The sequence below is a fragment of the Erinaceus europaeus genome, chromosome 13 (assembly GCF_950295315.1).
Source record: "Erinaceus europaeus chromosome 13, mEriEur2.1, whole genome shotgun sequence".
In the NCBI taxonomy this organism is placed as follows: domain Eukaryota; kingdom Metazoa; phylum Chordata; class Mammalia; order Eulipotyphla; family Erinaceidae; genus Erinaceus; species Erinaceus europaeus.
Window position 1 is genome coordinate 53,127,904 of NC_080174.1, and position 20,537 is coordinate 53,148,440.

The 20,537-nt window shown below is 39.3% G+C and overlaps 1 protein-coding gene across 4 annotated transcripts in view; it reads left to right on the forward strand.

The window, feature by feature from the left end:
- AGO3 (argonaute RISC catalytic component 3) overlaps positions 1-20,537 on the forward strand; it is a 104,026-nt gene that overhangs the window by 10,742 nt on the left and 72,747 nt on the right. The window contains exons 2-5 of one of the 4 annotated variants that reach the window (XM_060205875.1): positions 6,821-6,992; positions 11,879-11,999; positions 17,049-17,257; positions 19,231-19,367. In XM_060205875.1, the coding sequence (XP_060061858.1) occupies positions 6,821-6,992; positions 11,879-11,999; positions 17,049-17,257; positions 19,231-19,367 (639 nt within the window). Of the gene's footprint in view, positions 1-6,820; positions 6,993-11,878; positions 12,000-17,048; positions 17,258-19,230; positions 19,368-20,537 lie in introns of those variants that run through there. The other 3 variants (XM_060205879.1, XM_060205877.1, XM_060205876.1) reach the window with 3 other exon arrangements.

Consider the following 20,537-nt stretch of genomic DNA (forward strand, 5'->3'; position numbering starts at 1 on the left):
GCAGGTGAGGACTTGGGGCTTGAACCCAGGTCCTTGAACATGGTAATGTGTGTGCTCAATCAGGAATGCCACTGACCAGCAACTCCCAACAAACGCAGTCTTAAGAGGGAATTTTAGGCTTCCTTTTTCCTCTTGCCTGAGCGGCTTTTGACAGGCATTCACAATGATCCAACGCATGACCTACCAACGTAGGCTGTCCTGTAACACAGCCTCTAGCAAAACTAGACTGTCACGAACCTCAGATAATAGAACTGTTTACCTTTACACCAAGAAGGTTGGGAAGGCACCCAAATCTGCATGTGGCATCTGCCCAGGCCGACTTTGCAGGGTTCGTGCAGTGAGGCCTAAAGTCCTTAAGAGACTGTCAAGACAAAAAAGCATGGTCTGGGAGGTGGCACAGTGGATAAAGCATCAGACTCTCAAGCATGAGGTCCTAAGTTCAATCCCCGGCAGCACATGTACCAGGGCGACGCCTGGTTCTTTCTCTCTCCTTCTATGTTTCTCATTGATAAATAAATTAAATCTTTAATAAAAAAATATATAAAGATGCTATAGGAGAAAAAAATAATAAAAAAGAAAGCATGACGGCAGGGCCTGTGGTAGTTTCATGTGCACACTAAGTGTATCTGTGACAGGATCAGGTGTGCTTTCCTTAATGAAGAGCAGAAAATTGTTGAAGGTGCAAGCACAAAGTCAGAAAGCTAAGTGAGTCAGACAGTAGTGCAGCGGGTTAAGCGCAGGTGGTGCAAAGCACAAGGACCAGCGTAAGGATTTTGGTTAGAGCTTGCAGCTCCCCATTTGCAGGGGAGTCACTTCACAAGCAGTGAAGCAGGTCTGTAGGTGTCTTTCTCTCCTCCTCTCTGTCTTACCCTCCTCTCTCCATTTCTCTCTGTCCTAACAACGACAACAACAATAATAACTACAACAACACACACCAAAAAAAAGGGCAACAAAAGGGAATAAAGAAATAGAAATCTAAATAAATGGAGTATTTTTGAGTAATTATATATATATAAATAGGGAGGTTTATAGCAATACAGACCCACATTAATAAAGAAATCACTAATAAACCACCTAACAGCTCAATTGAACCAACTAGAAACAGAGCAACAAAGAGATCCAAATCAGCAGAAAACAGGAAATAGCTAAAATCAGAGCAGAAATCATCAAAACAGAAAACAAAAATACCATCAGGAAGATTAATGAAACCAAAAGTTGGTTCTTTGAAAGGATAAAATAGACGAGCCACTAGCTATACTCATTAAGAGAAAAAGAAAACTATGGTAAAATCACTCAGAAAGAAAGAGGAGATATTACAATAGAAGAATAAGAGATACAAAAGATCATAAGACTATTATGGACATCTATATGGAAATAATCTTGACAATTTAGAAGAAATGGACATATTCTTAGAGTCATACCAACCGCCAACCTTGACACAAGAAGTAATTAAACTTAACAGGCCAATCACTAGTGCAGATATTAAAACAAATCAAAAGACTCCCCAAGAACAAAAGTCCAGGTCCAGATGGCTATGAATTTTATAAAACATTCAAAGAAGAACTAATACCCATTTTCCTCAAACTCTTCCAGAAAACAGAATACGAGGGAACACTTCCAAACACATGAGGCTAATATCACTCTGATCTCCAAAGCAGAAAGGACTCCACCAAAAAAGAAAACTATAGACCCATATCCCTGGTGAACATTGATGCAAAGATCTTTAACAAAATCTTGGCTATTCAAATCTAACAATATATTAAGAGAATAATCATCAAGATAAGTGGGATTCATCCCTGGGAAACAGCCATGGTTCAATATCCATAGTCAATCAGTGTAATCCACTATATCAACAAAAACAAGATAAAAATCACATGATCTGTTGGGAAATTGTGAGGATGTGGTAGAGCCTGGCAGGGCTTGACCTGAGGAGTGCATCTATCCTGTCAGTCTCTCTATCGAGAGGTTGAGAAAGGAGGGACAGGAGTAACCCCAAAGGTTTGCCCCATCTTATCAGACTCCCTGCCTCACAAAGCACCCTGCATTCCTGATACTATGGCCATTAGATAAAAAGAAAGGAGGAGATGTCGGGAAATTGTGAGGATGTGGTTGAGCTTGGCAGGGCTTGACTTGAGGGAACATCCATCCTCTAGTCTTATCAGACTTATTATCTACATAATCATTGTTTTGCCTGAAAGATCCCCACTCATTCCATTCATTTATCTATCTTCTTTCTACCCTCAAGACCCTCCCTACCTCCAGGGTATTATTAGTCCTACCAGTTAAAACCCTTACAATAGTGGCTAAGGAAGTTCCTACCTTTCCAGCTCCATTTTGCCTTTCTCTGCCCCTTTCCTAGCCATTTCCTTTTCCGACTTGCCACTTCCAGGTCTGCCCTTTAAAAGCCTTGGCTCTCTGATCAATAAAGAATTAAATTGCCTCACCACCATGAGTCTGTTCCTGAGTCATCTCCCTCGTGTTGCTGAGTGAGTAGCAGCCCAGGCTGGCTCCAGTTGCGTTCTCTCCAACCCAGAGAATACGTGCCCGGGAAGAGGCATCCCAATGCTAGCCCGGCAATGATCATATCAATTGATGCAAAAAAAAGAAAAAAAGAAAAAGCATTTGATAAGGTCCAGCACCCATTTCTGATAATGGACCTCTAGAAATTGGGGGTGGAAGGAAAATTTCTCAACATAATAAAGGCTATATATGACAGACCCATAACTACATCAAGTTCAGGGAAAAATTGAAAGCTTTCCCCCTAAAATCAGGAATGAGGAAAGGATATCCACTCTCACCACTACTATTCAACACAGCCCTAGAAGTCCTTGCTGTTGCAATCAGGCACGAAAGAGATAGCAAAAGAATTCAGATTGGAAAGGATGAAGTTATATTATCATTATTTGTAGACACTGTGCTGTTATACCTAGAAGACCCCAAAAATGCTGCCAAAAAAAACTACTGGAAGTCAATAAATTCAGTAGAGTATCAGGCTACAAAATCAATACTCATAAATCTGTGACATTTCTTTATAAAAAAGATGGCGCAGAGGAAAGGTAACTCAAGGAAATGATCCCATTTATAATTGAGTCCAAAAAGATAAAATACCTAGGAATAAACCTAGCAAAGATGGTAAAGCATTTTCAATGAGAACTATAAGATATTGTTAAAAAAGGGAATCGGGCGGTGGCGCAGAGGGTTAAGCACACGTGGTGCAAAGCGCAAGGACCAGCATAAGGATCCTGGTTCAAATCCCCGGCTCCCCACCTGCAGGGGAGTCGCTTCACAGGCGGTGAAGCAGGTCTGCAGGTGTCTGTCTTTCTCTCCCCCTCTCTGTCTTCCCCTCCTCTCTCCATTTCTCTCTGTCCTATCCAACAACAATGACATCAATAACCACAACAATGTTAAACAACAAGGGCAACAAAGGGAAAAAAAAAGATATTTTTAAAAGAAATAGAGGATGACACAAAGAAATGGAAGACTATCCCCTGTTCATGGATTGGAAGAATAAATAATCATTAAAATGGCGATCCTGCCAAAAGCAATCTGTAGATTCAATGCAATCCCTGTTAAAATCCCAGTGACAGTTTTAGAAAGAAAAAAAAAATGAAGGGACCAGGCTGTGGCACACCTAGTTAATGCAAACATTACAGTGTGAAAGACTCAGGTTCAAGCCCCTGGTCCCCACCTGCAGGGGGAAAGCTTCACAAGTGGTGAAGCAGGGTTGCAGGTGTCTCTCTGTCTCTCTTCCTCTCTGTCTCCCCTGCCCTCTCAGTTTCTGTCTCTATCCAATAAATAAATAAATAAAAATTAAGAAAAAAAAGAAAATTGGCCAGGAGCAATGGATTTGTAGTGCCAGTACTGGGTCCCAGTGATAACCTGTTGGAAAAGAAAAAAATAATAATAAAGATGTATTTGAAGACTCCACCCTGTGGGCAAGGGAAACAAAGACAAAAATGAACAAATGGAACTATATTGAATTAAAAATCTTCCACACATCAAAAGACAATACCATAAGGATAGATAGGAAACCCAGCAAATAGGAAAAATGCACACTATACTTCAGAGAAGCAGTTGATATCAAATATCTATAAAGAACTCATAGCTCAACAACAACAACAAAAAGAACAGCCCAATAAAAAAGTGGGCAGAAGGTAAGAATAGATCGTTCTCCAAAGAAGAGATACACATGGCCCACAGACCATTTGCAGAAATGCTCCAATTCACTCATCATTAGAGAAATTCATATTAAACCACACTGAGATTCCATCTCACACATTAGGGAGAATGTGGAGAGAGAGGGACTCTACTACACTGCTGGTGGGAAGGCAAATTGGTGCAGCCACTATGGAGAACAGTATGGAGAATCCTTAAACAAATACAAGGGGAAATATGTTATGGTCCAGCAATTCTACTACTAGGCATTTACCCAAAAGATATAGTAACACTGATTTGAAGGGATATATGCACACCCATGTTGTTGTTTTGCTACCGGGACCTTGTATGCTCTGCTCTCAGAGGATTTTGTTTCCCCTTTTAATTTCAGGTAGAGGGAGGCATAGAGAGGCAGAGAAAAGGAACATTCACAGCACCATTCCACTTTAATGGAGCTTCCCCCAGTGCCTTTTTTTTTAAATTTGTGATTAATACTGGTTTACAAAATTATAAGGTTACAGGGCCCAGTTTCTTTTTTTTTTTCTTTTATTTTTAAAATATTTATTCCCTTTTGTTTTATTCCCTTTTTTATTGTTGTAGTTATTATTGTTATTGATGTCATCGTTGTTGGATAGGACAGAGAGAAATAGAGAAAGGAGGGGAAGACAGAGAGGGGGGAGAGAAAGACAGACACCTGCAGACCTGCTTCACCACCCGTGAAGCGACTCCCCTGCAGGTGGGGAGGCGGGGGCTCGAACCGGCATCCTTACGCCGGTCCTTGTGCTTTGAGGGCCCAATTCTATACTTAACCACCAAAGTTGTGTGCCGTCATGCTCACAAAAATAACCACCATCATTCTCAAAAAGTCTTTGAGGTGGTTTGTTTACTTTTAGTTTTGTTTGTTTCAATTTCATGTGTTTCAATTTTCTAGATCCCACATATGAAATCACCCAGTAATTCTCTTTTACCTCTTATTTTGCTAAGCATAACCACTTATATTTCTTTAATTTTTTGTATTTATTTATTTACTTTCCCTTTTGTTGCCCTTGCTTTTTATTGTTGTTGTAGTTATTACTATTGTTATTGATGTCGTCGTTGTTAGGACAGAGAGAAATGGAGTGGGGAGGGAAAGACGGGGAGAGAAAGATAGACACCTGCAGACCTGCTTCACCGCTTGTGAAGTGACTCTCCTGCAGGTGGGAAGCTGAGGACTCGAACCCGGATACTTAAGCTGGTTCTTGCGCTTTGCGCCACGTGCGCTTAACCCACTACTACTGCCTGACACCCAAGTAATATAATTTTAAAAATCACTATAGATGGTGGGTGTGGTGTGGAACTATACACTGTAACCTTACAACTTGTAACATACCATTAATAACAACTAAAAATAATCACCATAGACACTGAAGACATTACAAATATGTGAGTAAATTTGATACTGATGAAAAAGACAAAATCTGAAACACAGTTTACCAACTCACAAAAATAGGTGACATTTGCTATGGGACTATATATGCTCTATGAAATAGTACTCTGCAATGAAATAAAAGGTGATATTGTGTCCTAGGGACAAAATGGATAGAAAAAGAAGTGACTGGAAGTCGGGCGGTACAACAGTGAAAAAGCAAGGACAACAAAAAGGGAAATAGATATAAAAATTATATTACTTATTTAAACCTTTTATCATGTTTCAAAAATTAGTGCTGCTTGTTTATTAATTTTGTTTATCTTTTCAAATTGATTTTGTGCTTTGCTGATCTTTATTTTTGCTTTTTTTATTCATTTACTCTCACTTTTTAAAAAAAGATTTTTCTTTTCAATCTTTTATTATTGGGTAGAGACAGATATTGAGAAGGGAGGGAAAGATAGTGAGGGGAAGAGACAGCATGTCCTCTCATCTTTTTAAAAAATATTTTATTTATTTATTTATTAAGGAGATGGATAAGAGGAAAGAGAGAAAGAACCAGATATCACTCTGACACATGTGCTGCTGGGGATTGAACTCAGGACCTCATGCTTGAGAGCCCAACACTTTGTGCCACCTCCCAGATCACACTTTCTCTCTTTATTTCCTACTTTAAATTTACTTTACTATTGGTCTCACACTGTTTGGACCTGATTTGTGCTCACAGGGATTTGTGTGATTATTATTCTTTTCCTCCTTCTGAAACATTTCCTATAGGTATCCAGTCTGTATTAATGAGAAAAGTAAATTGGGATAAGACAAGTTGAAGTGTTAGAAATGTTGGAGGTTGGGAGTCGGGCTGTAGTGCAGCGGGTTAAGCGCAGGTGGCGCAAAGCACAAGGACTGGCATAAGGATCCCGGTTCGAACCCCAGCTCCCCACCTGCAGGGGAGTCGCTTCACAGGCGGTGAAGCAGGTCTGCAGGTGTCTATCTTTCTCTCCCCCTCTCTGTCTTCCCCTCCTCTCTCCGTTTCTCTCTGTCCTATCCAATGACGACGACAACAACAATAATAACTACAACAATAAAACAACAAGGGCAACAAAATGGAATAAATAAATAAAATAAAATAAAAATGTTGGAGGTTATCTCAGCAGTAGACCAGCCATTATCAGCTGTACTTAAATTCTAATGAATTCTGGTTGAGAAGATTAACTAATGCAGCTTATAATCATGTAACTCTTTGTTTTTTCCCCTTGGCAGGACCCGTTGGGGCCCAGCCCCTACTCATGGTGCCCAGAAGACCTGGCTATGGCACCATGGGCAAACCCATTAAACTGCTGGCTAACTGTTTTCAAGTTGAAATCCCAAAGATTGATGTCTACCTCTACGAGGTAGATATTAAACCAGACAAGTGTCCTAGGAGAGTGAACAGGTAAGAATGGTGAAATGACTTATCTTTGGCTACTTCTGATACTTGCCTTTGCTTAAGCAATTGTGCTTGTCTTCTTTATCTGAGTACCAATGGTAATGTCTAACAGAGAAGATACATGGTAATTTGTATGGGGCGAAGGGCTGCTTAGAGTTATTTACTATGAGAAGGGAATTTAGGGTAGAGTGAGAAAAAGACCAGAGCACCTCAGCTCTGACATTAAATGTGCAAGGGGTTGAATTTATTAATGCTTGGGGCTTAGGCATGCAAGTTCTGTGCTTTAACAGGATGAATCATCTGACTCAATTTGTTTTGAAATTGTGTGTATTTCATCTTGTAAACCATTGCTAAATCACAATTAAAATTTACAAGAAAGAAATTGTATGTACTTTAGAAATGTGATGGTGTGAGAAACTTGCAAACAGCCTTGCATTTTTGTCATTGTGCTTTGAGCTGCTGTGTTTTCTCGATGATAATAGAAAATTCCAAGTCATTTTTATATGATCTTTAAATGACTCCAAATGTCTTTTCCAATGTTTTTAGGTAATATTTCTTTTTTTCTTCTTTACACTATATATCCTCCTTTCATAATGTTTTCTTTACAGTGATGATAATGGTAGTAGTAGAGTAGTGGTTATCATGGCTTCATGCTTTCTGTTACATTATAATTTTATATAATTACAAGTAAATGAATTAGGTATTAGCAACTAAATATCAAATATTTTTGGAAATATTATTACCTAGACATAACTCTGCTATTTGTGACTTTATGGTATCTTGTCCAACTGCTAGCTACATATAGGGGTCAACTTTAAGTCAACTGTTACTATGTACTTTCTTTTTTAAAAATTTAAAAAAATATTTATTTATTGGGTAGAGACAACCAGAAATCAAGAGGGAAGGGGGTGATAGGGAGAGAGACAGAGAGACACCTGCAGCACTGCTTCACCACTCAAAAAACTTTCCCCCTGCAGGTGGGGACCAGGGGCTCGAACCTAGGTCCTTGCGCATTGTAATACATGCGCTCAACCAGATGCGCCACCAGCCGGCCCCACTATGTACTTTCTTAAAAGCATCAAGTATTAGGGGGCTGCAACTTTCCGTCACCCACATTCCATAAAGCATACACTTTACCACACACAAAGACCCGGGCTCAGAATCTCTGGCCAGTACATGAGAACACTGTGCAAAAGGGAAGTTTCACAAGAAGTGAGCCCAGGTTTCAGTGCTGTGGTTTCTCTTCTCACCTTGTTTCTCTTTCCCTCTCTGCCTTTCACACTTATCTAAAAAATAATTAATAAAAATAATCCACTAGGGGTGGTGGAATCATGGAAGCATGAAACTCCAGTGAAACCCTGGCAGTAAGGGAAAAAAGTTTTTTTTAATTTTTTTTTTTTTTAAACCAGAACACTGTTCAGCTCTGGCTTATTATAGTGTGGGGGATTGCACCTGGGACCTTGGAGGCTCAGGCAGAAAAGTCTCTTTGCATAGCCATTATGCTATCTCCTCTACAGAAAAATTATTTTTTTAAACAGCTTTGCTTCTTTATTTATTTTATTTCATATAACAGAGAGAAATTGAGAGGGCAAGATGGGGGTGGGGATGGTAGCGTACCCGGTTAAGCACACATAGTACTAAATGCAAAGACCCATGCAAGAACCTGGATTCAAGCCCCCACTCCCCACCTGCAATAGGGATGCTTCACGAGTGGTAAAGCAGGTCTGCAGGTTATCTATCTATCTATCTATCTATCTCACCCTTCCTTCTCCATTTCTCTCTGTCCTATGAATGAAAAGAAGAAAAAAAATGACTGCCAGGAGCACTGGAATCTTAAGTGCCAGCACCAAGCCCCAGCAATAACCCTGGAGCCCCCCCCCCGCCAAAAAAATAAAAAATAAAGAGAAAAAGAGAGACTCCTGTAGCACTGCTTCACCACTCCTGAAGCTTTCCCCTGTGGGTGGGGACCAGGGGCTTGAACCTGGATTGTTGTGCTTGGTAATATGTGTACTTAACCAGATGTGCCACCACCCAGCCCCGGAGGAGGAAAAAAAAGTAGTCAAATAAATACACGGAGATGTATATACTGTGTAGTTATAACTGAGAGATCCATCTTAACTTTGTTTTTCTTTTTTTTTTATTTACTTTAAAAATATTTATTTATTTATTCCCTTTTGTTGCCCTTGCTTTATTGTTGTAGTTATTATTGACGTCGTCATTGTTGGATAGGACAGAGAGAAATGGAGAGAGGAGGGGAAGACAGAGACGGGGAGAGAAAGATAGACACCTGCAGACCTGCTTCACCGCCTGTGAAGTGAATCCCCTGCATATAGGGAGCTGGGGGCTCAAACCAGGATCCTTATGCCGGTCCTTGCGCTTTGTTCCACGTGCGCTTAACCCGCTGCACCACCACCCAGCTCCCAACTTTGTTTTTCTATCATTGATTGAGCCTCACCATTCCCAGCCAACTTTGTTTCAGGTAGAAAGCAATAAAGACAGAAAGAGGAGGGGGAGACACCACAGCACCAAAGCTGTTAGGTGGGGCCAGACTGAAACCTTAAGTCACCTGGATGATAGTGGTAACAATACTGTCCAGGTGAATTACCTTGTTATAGGCCCAGGAGCTGTCTCTATCCAATAATAAATAAATAAATATTAAAAATAAAGGTTAAAAAAAGACATTTAAAATTATTCAGGTATTGAGACATGAAGTTTTAAACTAGGATGGTACTTCATCAGGAAGAGAAAGTTAAAGACTGATGAAGAAAGTACTGCAGGAAGATGGAGGCTGAATTAACAAGTCTTTGGATGAAGAAATGAGCCAACTTTTGAATCTAGGTAAAAGGGAAGCTGGAGGCACTAATAATAAAAAGAAGCAGGAAGTAGGAAGATGATCAGATAGGGCTTGGGAGACATGTTGCATTCAACTTTAGATATATTTCATTGGTAGGCCAGGTAGTGGTCCACCTGGTTGTGCAGACATATTCCTATGTGCAAGGACCTGGATTCAAACCCCCTAGTCTTCCCCTGTAGCGGTGGAAGCTTCACAAATGGTGAAACAGTACTGCAGGTATCTCTTTATCTCCCACTTCAGTCTCTGACCTATCAAATGAAAAAATTAAAAATATATATTTCATTTGTGGCTCTAGCACTTCATTGAACATTCATTAAGATGATTCTGAGTATTGTGAGCAGACACCTATCATAGGAAGATAAAAGAAAACTGTATACATATGGCAGTTGTCTTACAAATCATTATTTCCCACAGAGAAGTGATTTATTTAAATTTTTTTTTAAAAGTTGATAGTGTATGGTAGGTATTAGAACATTTTATATCCTTGAGATATTTTGTGGTCCGGGAAGTGGCGCAGTGGATAAGGCTTTGGACTCTCAAGCATAAGGTCCTGAGTTCAATCCCCAGCAGCACATGTACCAGAGTAATGTCTGGTTCTTTCTCTCTCTCCTATCATTTCTTTTTTTTTTTAAATTATTTATTTATTTCCTTTTTGCTGCCCTAGTTTTTATTGTTGCTATAGTTATTATTGTTGTTGTTGTTATTGATGTTGTCATTGTTGGATAGGACAGAGAGAAATGGAGAGAGGAGGGGAAGAGAAAGATAGACACCTGCAGACCTGCTTCAACGCTTGTGAAGCAACTCCCCTGCATATAGGGAGCCAGGGGCTCGAACCTCGATCCTTACGCTGGTCCTTGCGTTTTGTGCTACGTGCACATAACCCGCTGCCTGACTTCCTCTCCTATCATTTCTTATGAATAAATAAATGAAATCTTTAAAAAAGAAATATTTTGACCCTACTATTCGGCCTCCTCCACCATTCTAATTCTTAAGGCAATTTAGGTTGCCAAGAGTGGGTAACCTTAAAATCACACACTGTGGAGAGTAAAATGTAACATTTAACATTTGTTAAAACATAGTGACAGACTAGATCTGTAAAATTTTACCCGAGCTCCTAAATTTCATGACAATGACCATAAAGCAAATCTCAGAATGGTAGGAAATTGTTTGAAGTTTCTTTTGTACTCCATAACTAAACATTGGATTAAGTTTTTTTTAGAGAATTGCTTTAGAAAATAATTTATTTTTGTTTGTTAGTTTGTTTTTACCAGAGCACTGCTCATCTCTCGCTTATGGTGGTGAAGGGGGTTGAACCTGAGATTTTGGAGCCTCAGGTGTGAGAGTCTGTTTGCATAACCTTTATGCTGTCTCCCCCACCCTGAAAAGAATTTATCTTGATTTTGATAATTTGAAAAACTGAAAAGGGAGAATAGACACTTAGAACCGTGTAAAAATTGTTGGGGGGCGGGTTGGGGGAGTGGCAGGCAGTGGCACGCCTTACTAAGCACAAGGATCCAGACTGGAGTCCCTAGCTCCCTACCTGCAGTGTGGGGGGAGGGGGGAAACGACACTATTAGTGGGTTGTGGGCAGGGGAATGGTATAAGGCACTTGTATTTATTATTCTAAAGCTGTAGTCTAGTAGAAGTGAATTACAGTAAGACTTCTGATACATGTACTATGTGCTACTTAAACACTAAAAGCATTGATAAATAGCAGTGATTATGAAAAAGTGCTTAGAGATGGTAATGGGGGGGGGGGGGCTGAATCAGTTTCTGAGGATAATACTTTCCCAGTCAGTGGTGGCACAGAATGATTAAATAGTTCACTATATTCATTCTTCCTTGTCTTTTATTAAATTCATATCATCCTTAAGCAAGAAGTAATCTTTCTGACACACTAAGCCACAGACTTGAAAGGAAAATGTTTAATCATATATTATTGTCTGAGAATTTTGAGAGCTTTAAATATGTAGTGCAAAAATTACTTTAATATATTTATCTTATGCAGAAGATTACGTAAATATTTTCCCCTTTTTAGGGAAGTGGTTGACTCCATGGTCCAACACTTTAAAGTTACTATATTTGGGGACCGTAGGCCAGTTTATGATGGGAAAAGAAGCCTTTACACCGCTAATCCACTTCCTGTGGCAACCACTGGGGTAAGATACACTTTTCTTTATTAGAAAGCTGGATTTTTTGGTTTTGTTTTGTTTCTATTAATGGTAATGCTGACTTTCAGTGCTTAATTAAGTTGCTATCTCAAAGAATTCTCTGGTTAACTTAGTCTTTCTCTTTGCTTTATTGGGTACATAAGAAAATTGAGGTAAGATGTATAACATGAAATTTACCATCTGAGTTGTCATTTTTTTCTCCCATGGAAGCAGGGCTTCATGCATGTGTAATTTGCATGAAGTGGTCTGGGCTGCTTTTTTTATTTGGATAAAGGTAGAGAAAGGGAGAGACTCCATAGCACTGGAACTTTCTCCAGTGTAATAGCGCCTCCCATGTGGTGCCAGAGTCTGAACTTGAACTGCATACATGACTAAGTATGTGCCTTCCTTGGTAAGCTATCTGTCCGGTCCCTCACTGGAACATATTTAAGGTTCAAATTGAGATCATTAAATATATTCATAATTATCACTTAGAGCCACCATAGATCTCCATAACTTTTTTCTCTTCTTTCTTTTCTTTTTTTTTTTTTTTTGCCTCTAGTGTTATTGCTGGGGCTAAGTGCCTACACTACAAATCCACTGTTCCTAAAGGTGATTTTTTCCCTTTTTTTTTTTATTAGCTAGGACAGAGAGAAATTGAAAGAGGAGGGGAAAATAGAAAGTGGGAGGGAAAGACACCTGCAGACTTACTTCACTGCGTGTGAAGAAGCCCTCCCCTCCCTGCAGGTGGGGAGCCAGGGGCTCCAAATGGGATCCTTGCACAGGTCCTTGCACTTCGCACTATGTGTACTTAACCCAGTGCACTACTGCCCAGCCCCCTACTTTTTTCATTAAAAAAAAAAATATTTATTTTCCCTTTTGCTGCCCTTGTTTTTAACGTTGTGGTTATTGATGTCGTTTGTTGTTGGATAGGACAGAGAAATGGAGAGAGGAGGGGGAGAGAAAGACAGACACCTGCAGACCTGCTTCACCGCCTGTGAAGCGAATCCCCAGCAGGTGGGGAGCCGGGGGCTTGAACCGGGATCCTTCCACCGGTCCTTGCGCTTTGCGCCACTTGCGCTTAACCCCCTGTGCCGTCGCCCGACTCCCTACTTTTTTCATTTTGTAAGACTGAAACCTGTACCCATTAAAAACTAACTTACTACTTCCCCTGATCCCCTGGTAACCATCATTTTACTTTCTGTCTCTTCATGATTTTTGGCTACAGTTAAGTACCTCATATAAGTGGAATTATACTGTTTGTACTTTTTGATTGGCCTAATTCACATAGCACCATGTTCTCAAAGTTCATCTATATTGAAGCAGCTATGAAAATTTCCTTCTTTTTAAATACTAAATTATATCCCATTCTACTAGGTTGTCAGAAAAGTCAATGATGCATTTTTTGCATAGAAGAACAGAAAACACCCATCATGATTTTTTTTGTCTTTTTTATATGTTTTATTTATTTACTATTGGATAGAGACAAAGAGAAGTTGATAAGGGAGGGGAAGTTGAGAGAGGAGGAGAAACAGAGAGAGACATCTGCAGCCCTGCTTCACCATTCATGAAGCTTTCCCCTGCAGGTGGGGACCAGGGGCTTGAACCCTGGTCCTTGTACACTACAATGTGTGTGTTTAACCAGGTGCACCACCACTTGGCCCCCCATCACGATTTTTCCAATGGCTATATATATATTACTTTGCCCATTTGTTTGTAAGTATCTTTTGGTTGTTGGCAGTTCATGTTGCTATGAATCTGAGTATAGAATAATAGGTACACACAGAAGTGAAATTGCTAAATTACACATATGGTTATTCTGTGTTTAATTTTTTGGAGAAATCACCAAACTGTTTTCCATAAGGGCTCAAAATTCTCCACACCCTCACCAGCACTTGTGTTCTTTTTTATTTTTTTAAATAGTAGTCATCGTAAAGGTTATGAGAGGGCATCTCATTATGATTTTGATTTGCATTTCCCTAGCTGAGACATTGAGCATCTTTTCATGTTTACATGAGCTTTTTTGTATATCTTCTTTGAAGAAGTGTGTTCAAATTCTTTGCCTGTTTTTAATTTGGTTGTTTGGCTCTTGTTTCTGAGTTGCGGAAATTCTTTGTATATTTTTTCATCATATGTATGACTTAAAAGTATTTTCTCACATTCTGTGGGTTGCCGTATCACTTAGTTGGTTGTGCCTTTGATGCACAGTTTTAGATTTATGTAGAGAGACACCTTTAAGGATCCTGTTTCACATTCAACTGTTTTAATAATTGATGATTCTTGCTTGGAAAGATTGTCTCTATGTAACAATGGTGACTTCTCTAATTGTGTCATTTCTTATATATTTATTAATTGACATTCTACTGGAAGAGGACCATTTTATTTCTCTTCATTTACTAGCTGTTCAAATTGTCCCAAATTTGACCTGTTGAAGCCCTTCTAAGTTGGCTCCTGAGCACTTTAGACTTGACAACAAACCTGCTTTCTCTCTCCTTCCTCTCTCTCTCCTCTTACTTTCCGCCATAAGATTGTCCAGTTTCATCATATCTTTTCGTTGCTTCAGCCCTGTAACTGGTCATTGCTCAAGCAGCATGATTGCTTTTAGTTAGGGAATGCCATTTATAAACCAGAGTATAGCTACAAATGTGCTCATTGCTGTTTATACATTTTAAACAAAGGTAGGAAATACAGATATGTAAATAAAGCAGACAGTAGGTAGTTATTATATCATATAGTGAACCTAGTATGTGTATTAGAAATCATTATTCAGAATCACTCTTCCAGTCCTGATCACCACATTCTTCCTCCACTTCCTCTATTGTATCATTAAATATTTGTATCTTCCTTCAACCCCTGGGTCCCCAAACATCACTACTGTCCCAACACCACTACTTTTTTTCTTCTCTGTGCTGGAACCTTGCACCTGAGCAGTTCTACCTCTCCAAGACTGATTTATTTTGTCACTTTTATTTCATACATGGGGAGATGGAAAGGAAGAGAGAAACAGCACAGCACAGCAACACCACCCTGTAGAGCTTCCTCCAGTGTTGTGGAGCTCCCAGATGGTACCAGGGCTTAAAACTAGGACTTTGGGGAGTCGGGCGGTAGCGCAGCAGGTTAAGCGCACGTGACGCAAAGTGCAAGGACCGGCATAAAGATCCTGGTTCCAGCCCCCGGCTCCCCACCTGCAGGGGAGTCGCTTCACAGGCGGTGAAGTAGGTCTGCAGGTGTCTTATCTTTCTCTCTCCCTCTTTGCCTTCCCCTCCTCTCTCCATTTCTCTCTGTCCTATCCAACAAAGATGACATCTATAACAACAACAATAATAACTACAACAACAACAACAAAACAAGGGCACCAAAAAGGAAAAAAAAATAAATAAAACTAGGACTTTGAGTATGAAAATGCTTGCACCCTATCAGATAGGTTTTCTCCCAGCTCAGCATTACCATTTCTATCATTTGCTCAGTCTTAAAGTATGTATACGATAGTTACTGAACTACTTACAGCATACCTCTACAAAAATAAATGTACTAATATGAGCTTAAGGTTTTATTTTGTATGCAGTTCTTCATTTTGCTCCACAGCCCAGCTGAGAGTATAGTTAGTATCCTGTGTTCAGAGGTTATTTACATTAGTGGCTTACTGCTCCCTCCCCCCACATACTTCTTTCAGCGTGGTTATGGTGATCATTTGAATGTATTTGGTTTCATTTGATTTTACCCTTCATCCCTATTGGGTTCAAGTCCTTTGCCACCATATGGGAGCTCCATGTAAAGGGGAAGATTAATGAGTAGTGGAGGGCTGTGGTGTCTCTCCTCTCTCTCCCTCTGTCTCTCACTCTAAGGAAAAAAGTCTCCTGGGAACACTAGAGTACTGGCAGCAAACAAAAACAGCTAAACGTGGGCAGCAAATTAGTTCACTTGGATAGTATACTGCTTTGCTATGTGCACAACTCAAATTCAGACCCAGCCCCACTGCCCCGAAGGAACCTTCAGTGCCGTTGCTTCTTTCTCTCCCTTTCTGTGCCTCTTTGTCTCACCTTTTCTGTCTAAAATGTTTACATGGAGCACTGAAACCCCCCTGCCACCACCAGTGCAACAACAACCCACAAGAAGAAAAAGTGCAAATACGTAAAAAATATGTAATTTATAGAACTTTATTTATTTTTATTTTTTTATTTTTCTCTTTTTTTTAAACCAGAGCATTGCTGAACACCTCTTTTTTATAAGAGCACTGCTTAGCTCTGGTTTATGGTGGTGTGGGGGGATTGAACCTGGGACTTTGGAGCTTCAGGTGTGAGAGTCTCTTTGCATAACCACTATGCTATCTATCCCCATTAGAACTTTATTTAACATACTTCCAAAAGTGGCTTATGGTGGTGCAGGGGATTGAACCTGGGACTTCAGAGCCTCAGGCACAAGAGTCTCTTTGCATAACCATTATGCTATCTACCCCTGCCCCTTGTGTTTCTTTCTGTAAAAATAAGCAGATGTATCCATATTTTCTCACTTTGTCCTTCCTCACACAAAACTGACATAGTATTTGTAATCTTCTATAATTTTCTTTCTTCATTTATTTATGTAGCTTGAAAATTTTTTCATGCTGCTTTCAAGAGATCTTCCTCTTTTATAATTGCCTAAATAAATGTCTGGCAGTTAGGTGGGTTTTATTACCTTGTGGTGAAAATGATGCTAGTATAAATGACTTATTATTATTATTTATAATATTTTATTTATTTATGAGAAAGATAGGAGAGAGAAAGAACCAGATATTTTATTTATTTATGAGAAAGATAGGAGGAGAGAGAAAGAACCAGACATCACTCTGGTACATGTGCTGCCAGGATCCAACTCAGGACCTCATGCTTGAGAGTCCAAAGCTTTACCACTGCACCACCTCCCGGACCACATAAATGACTTATTTAAATCTTAATCTATTGATTGGATACATATATATATATATATAAATTTTCTCTTAAGAATTTGAGTAGGTTCATTGGGAAAATAATTGTATCTATCTTTTCAACCTTTACTTGTTGATGCTTTTCTCGTCAACAGGTGGATTTAGATGTTACTTTACCTGGGGAAGGGGGAAAAGATCGTCCTTTCAAAGTATCGATCAAATTTGTGTCTCGGGTGAGTTGGCACCTACTACATGAAGTACTGACGGGACGGACTTTGCCTGAACCGCTGGAATTAGACAAGCCAATCAGCACTAATCCTGTCCATGCTGTTGATGTGGTGCTACGACATCTGCCATCCATGAAGTGGGTGTTTCTGGAATTTTTTTTCTCTGTTTAGATTTCCAGGGTGAAACATTCCTTCCCAAGAGTGAATTGTGTGGACCTCCTTTAGATAGCCTTCAGATGTTGTAGATTGATTAATTCATTTGCACAAGAGTTGTATGCAAATTCACTAAAAAGAAGTAAGTTATAGAAAACTCTGTTCAACTCTTCCATTCTTGGAGTCTCTTTGATTTCCTTTTTCAAACAGAGAGTGAGAGACAGACAGAGGAGAGACACTGCAGTGCAGTGTTTCACTGCTTGTAAAGTTTTCCTTTTGCAGGCACTCCTATGTAGTGTGACACATGACCTGGACCTGTGTCTTGGCTCATGGTAACTTTCATGTTCTACCAGGTGAGCCACCTGGCAGACATTTTTTTAAAGTAGATTTATTAACATGAGAGAGATGGGAGAGAGAGAGAAGGAATCAGAGCATCACTCTGACATGTATGCTGCCTGGGATTGAACTTGGGACCTCATGCTTGAGAGTCCAGTGCTTTACCCACTGTGCCACCTCCTGGGCCACTCACATGCTTTTTAAAAAATATTTTATTCATTTATTTATTGGATAAAGACAGAGGAACTGAGATGGAAAGGGGGGATAGAGAAAAGCAGACAAAGAAAAAGACTTGTAGCATTTCTTCACCACTTGTGAAGCTTCCCCACTATAGTTGGAGACCTGGGCTTTGAACCTGGTAGTCTGTGTTCTCAACCACCTGGCCTCTGACCTCAAGCTTTTTTTTTTTAATATTGATTTATTCCCTTTTGTTGCCTTTGTTGTTTTATTGTTGTAGTTATTATTGATGTCATTGTTGTTGGATAGGACAGAGAGAAATGGAGAGAGGAGGGGAAGACAGGGAGGGGATGAGAAAGATAAGACACCTGCAGACCTGCTTCACCACTTGTGAAGCGACTCCCCTGCAGGTGGGGAGCCGGTGGCTCAAACCAGGATTTGTCTGGCGGTCCTTGCGCTTTGTGCCAGGTACGCTTAACCCGCTGCGCTACCGCCCGACTCCCGACCTCATCCTTTTTAATTACAAGCCTCTAGCTATAGCCCTACATCCTGGACTACTCTCGCAGTTTTCTTAATAACATTTTCTTTTCTCTAACTTACTTTATTGTAAGACTGGAATATTACTAGTGTATTATACACACAGCATAAATCTCCAGGTTTTTTGATAACCATCTGTTACTGGTAAAACTGTTCATCATAGGACCAGGAGGTGGCGCACCTGGCTGAGCACACACATTTCAGTGCACAAGGACCTCAGTTCAAACCCCTGGTCCCCACCTGCAATAACACTTCACAAGTGGTGAAGCAGTGCTGCAGATGTCTCTCTGTCTCTCTCCCTCCGTATCTCCTCCATACCTTTCAATTTTTCTCTATCCAAAATAAATAATAACAAAATTTTTAAAAGTAGATTTATATTAAAAATAAAGAACTCCATCAACTGTAGGATATTACTGGTTAAATTTGGGGGGCAAAGTCAAAGTCATACATGAATTTTCAACTATAGAGATCAGCAACCCTATTCCTTGTATTGTTCAAGGATTAGCCGTGTTCGTTTCTTTTAAAAGGAAAATATATCTTGAAAACACAGTTATAATAATTTTTTATCATTAATTATTTTTCTAGCATTTTCCAAGATTGCAACTCAGCTTTTAAAAATCTGTTTTTAACGAAATGCTTTAAATAGTAGTTTATTCTGTTCAAACTAATATTTTAAGAACAGAGAATTTCAATAAAGAATTCATAAAGAATTTCAATAAAGAATGTTGCTATTCCATTAGAGTGATTGCTGTATGCTTTGCATAGATTTGAGAAATGCTTAGTTTCATGTAGTCATAATAATAAGCATCATGATCAATGAAGTTTATGTGCTCTAGACTCACCATCTGCCAACTTAAATGCTTATATAGGAAGAAAAGAAATGAACATACCATTTTAATTTTTGTAGATATACCCCTGTGGGGCGTTCCTTTTTCTCAGCTCCAGAAGGATATGACCACCCTCTGGGAGGGGGAAGGGAAGTATGGTTTGGATTCCATCAATCTGTTCGGCCTGCCATGTGGAAAATGATGCTTAATATTGATGGTAAGGGAACCAAAGCTATATTCTGTATTTGTTATTGATTTGTCTATCATCTCTGTGTGTACATTTTTAATGTAGCTGTATGCACTGATACTTGAAGCAATATTTGGACATATATGATGACAAATTAGAAAAGGTTTTATATATTTTTTAACATTTCATTTAGAAAGCCTTTGCACAGAGCTTGTTCTGGAATGCTATTTATTAAAAATGAAGTAAGCAAATGACAGCAAATACATAAAAGCTAAAAGCTTTGGCATGGTCATGTGAGCAGTCTGCTGTTACAACTTGCTTTTGTCCTATTAACATTTCAGTATGAGCCACGTCTTAAAGAAATTTATTGGTCATGGTGGCCCAAGGCATTAATATTTTTTAAAATTTATTTTATTAGTGACCTAATAATGGTTTACAAGATCATAAGATTACAGGGATATAGTTATACATTTTTAAGTAGAGAGAACAGCCTGATTAAATGTCAACTATATAATCATTATACAAATGGTCAGAATTTTCCCAGTTTGCTTAAATACCTACATTCCTTATTATACTGTAGTATTTTTAAGTCAAATCCCCTGTGATTTGGTCCCTACTACTTCAGTGTGCATCTCTGAACATATGGATGCTTTCTTACGTAACTGTAATGCCATTATCGTAGTAAGAAAATGTTAAGTGCTCATTACTTTTGAGCCTACAATAAATAGTCTGTCTATAGTCAGAATCTCCTTAATCATCTCAAATATGTCTTTTTATAGTTAATTGTTTCCACAACATTTGTGCATTTGACTACGTATGCCTTTTTAAAACCAGCAGTATAATAGTACCATTACCATCCCTCTTGATGTATTTCCTCCTAATGAGTTGTTGGCAGAAACTGTTACTTTGTTCTGTGGCATATCCAAAAACCTGGATTTGTTTCCTTGTGGTATCATTCCCTTGTTTCTCTATCTTCTGTATTTCCTGAAAATGAAAGTTAGAAGCTTGATCGAATTCTCATTGAAAATAAATACTTCATGCATGCTTCATATTGTGTCAATTGGGAAGCACACAGTATCATTCTAGTGATGCTAGAGGCTCATCAGGGGGGTCAAAGATCATTAGGCCTGATCTCCCCAACTGTAAATCTCCTGATCAGTTTTTCAGTTTCTCATGTCCCATTCACTGATCATTGTTACT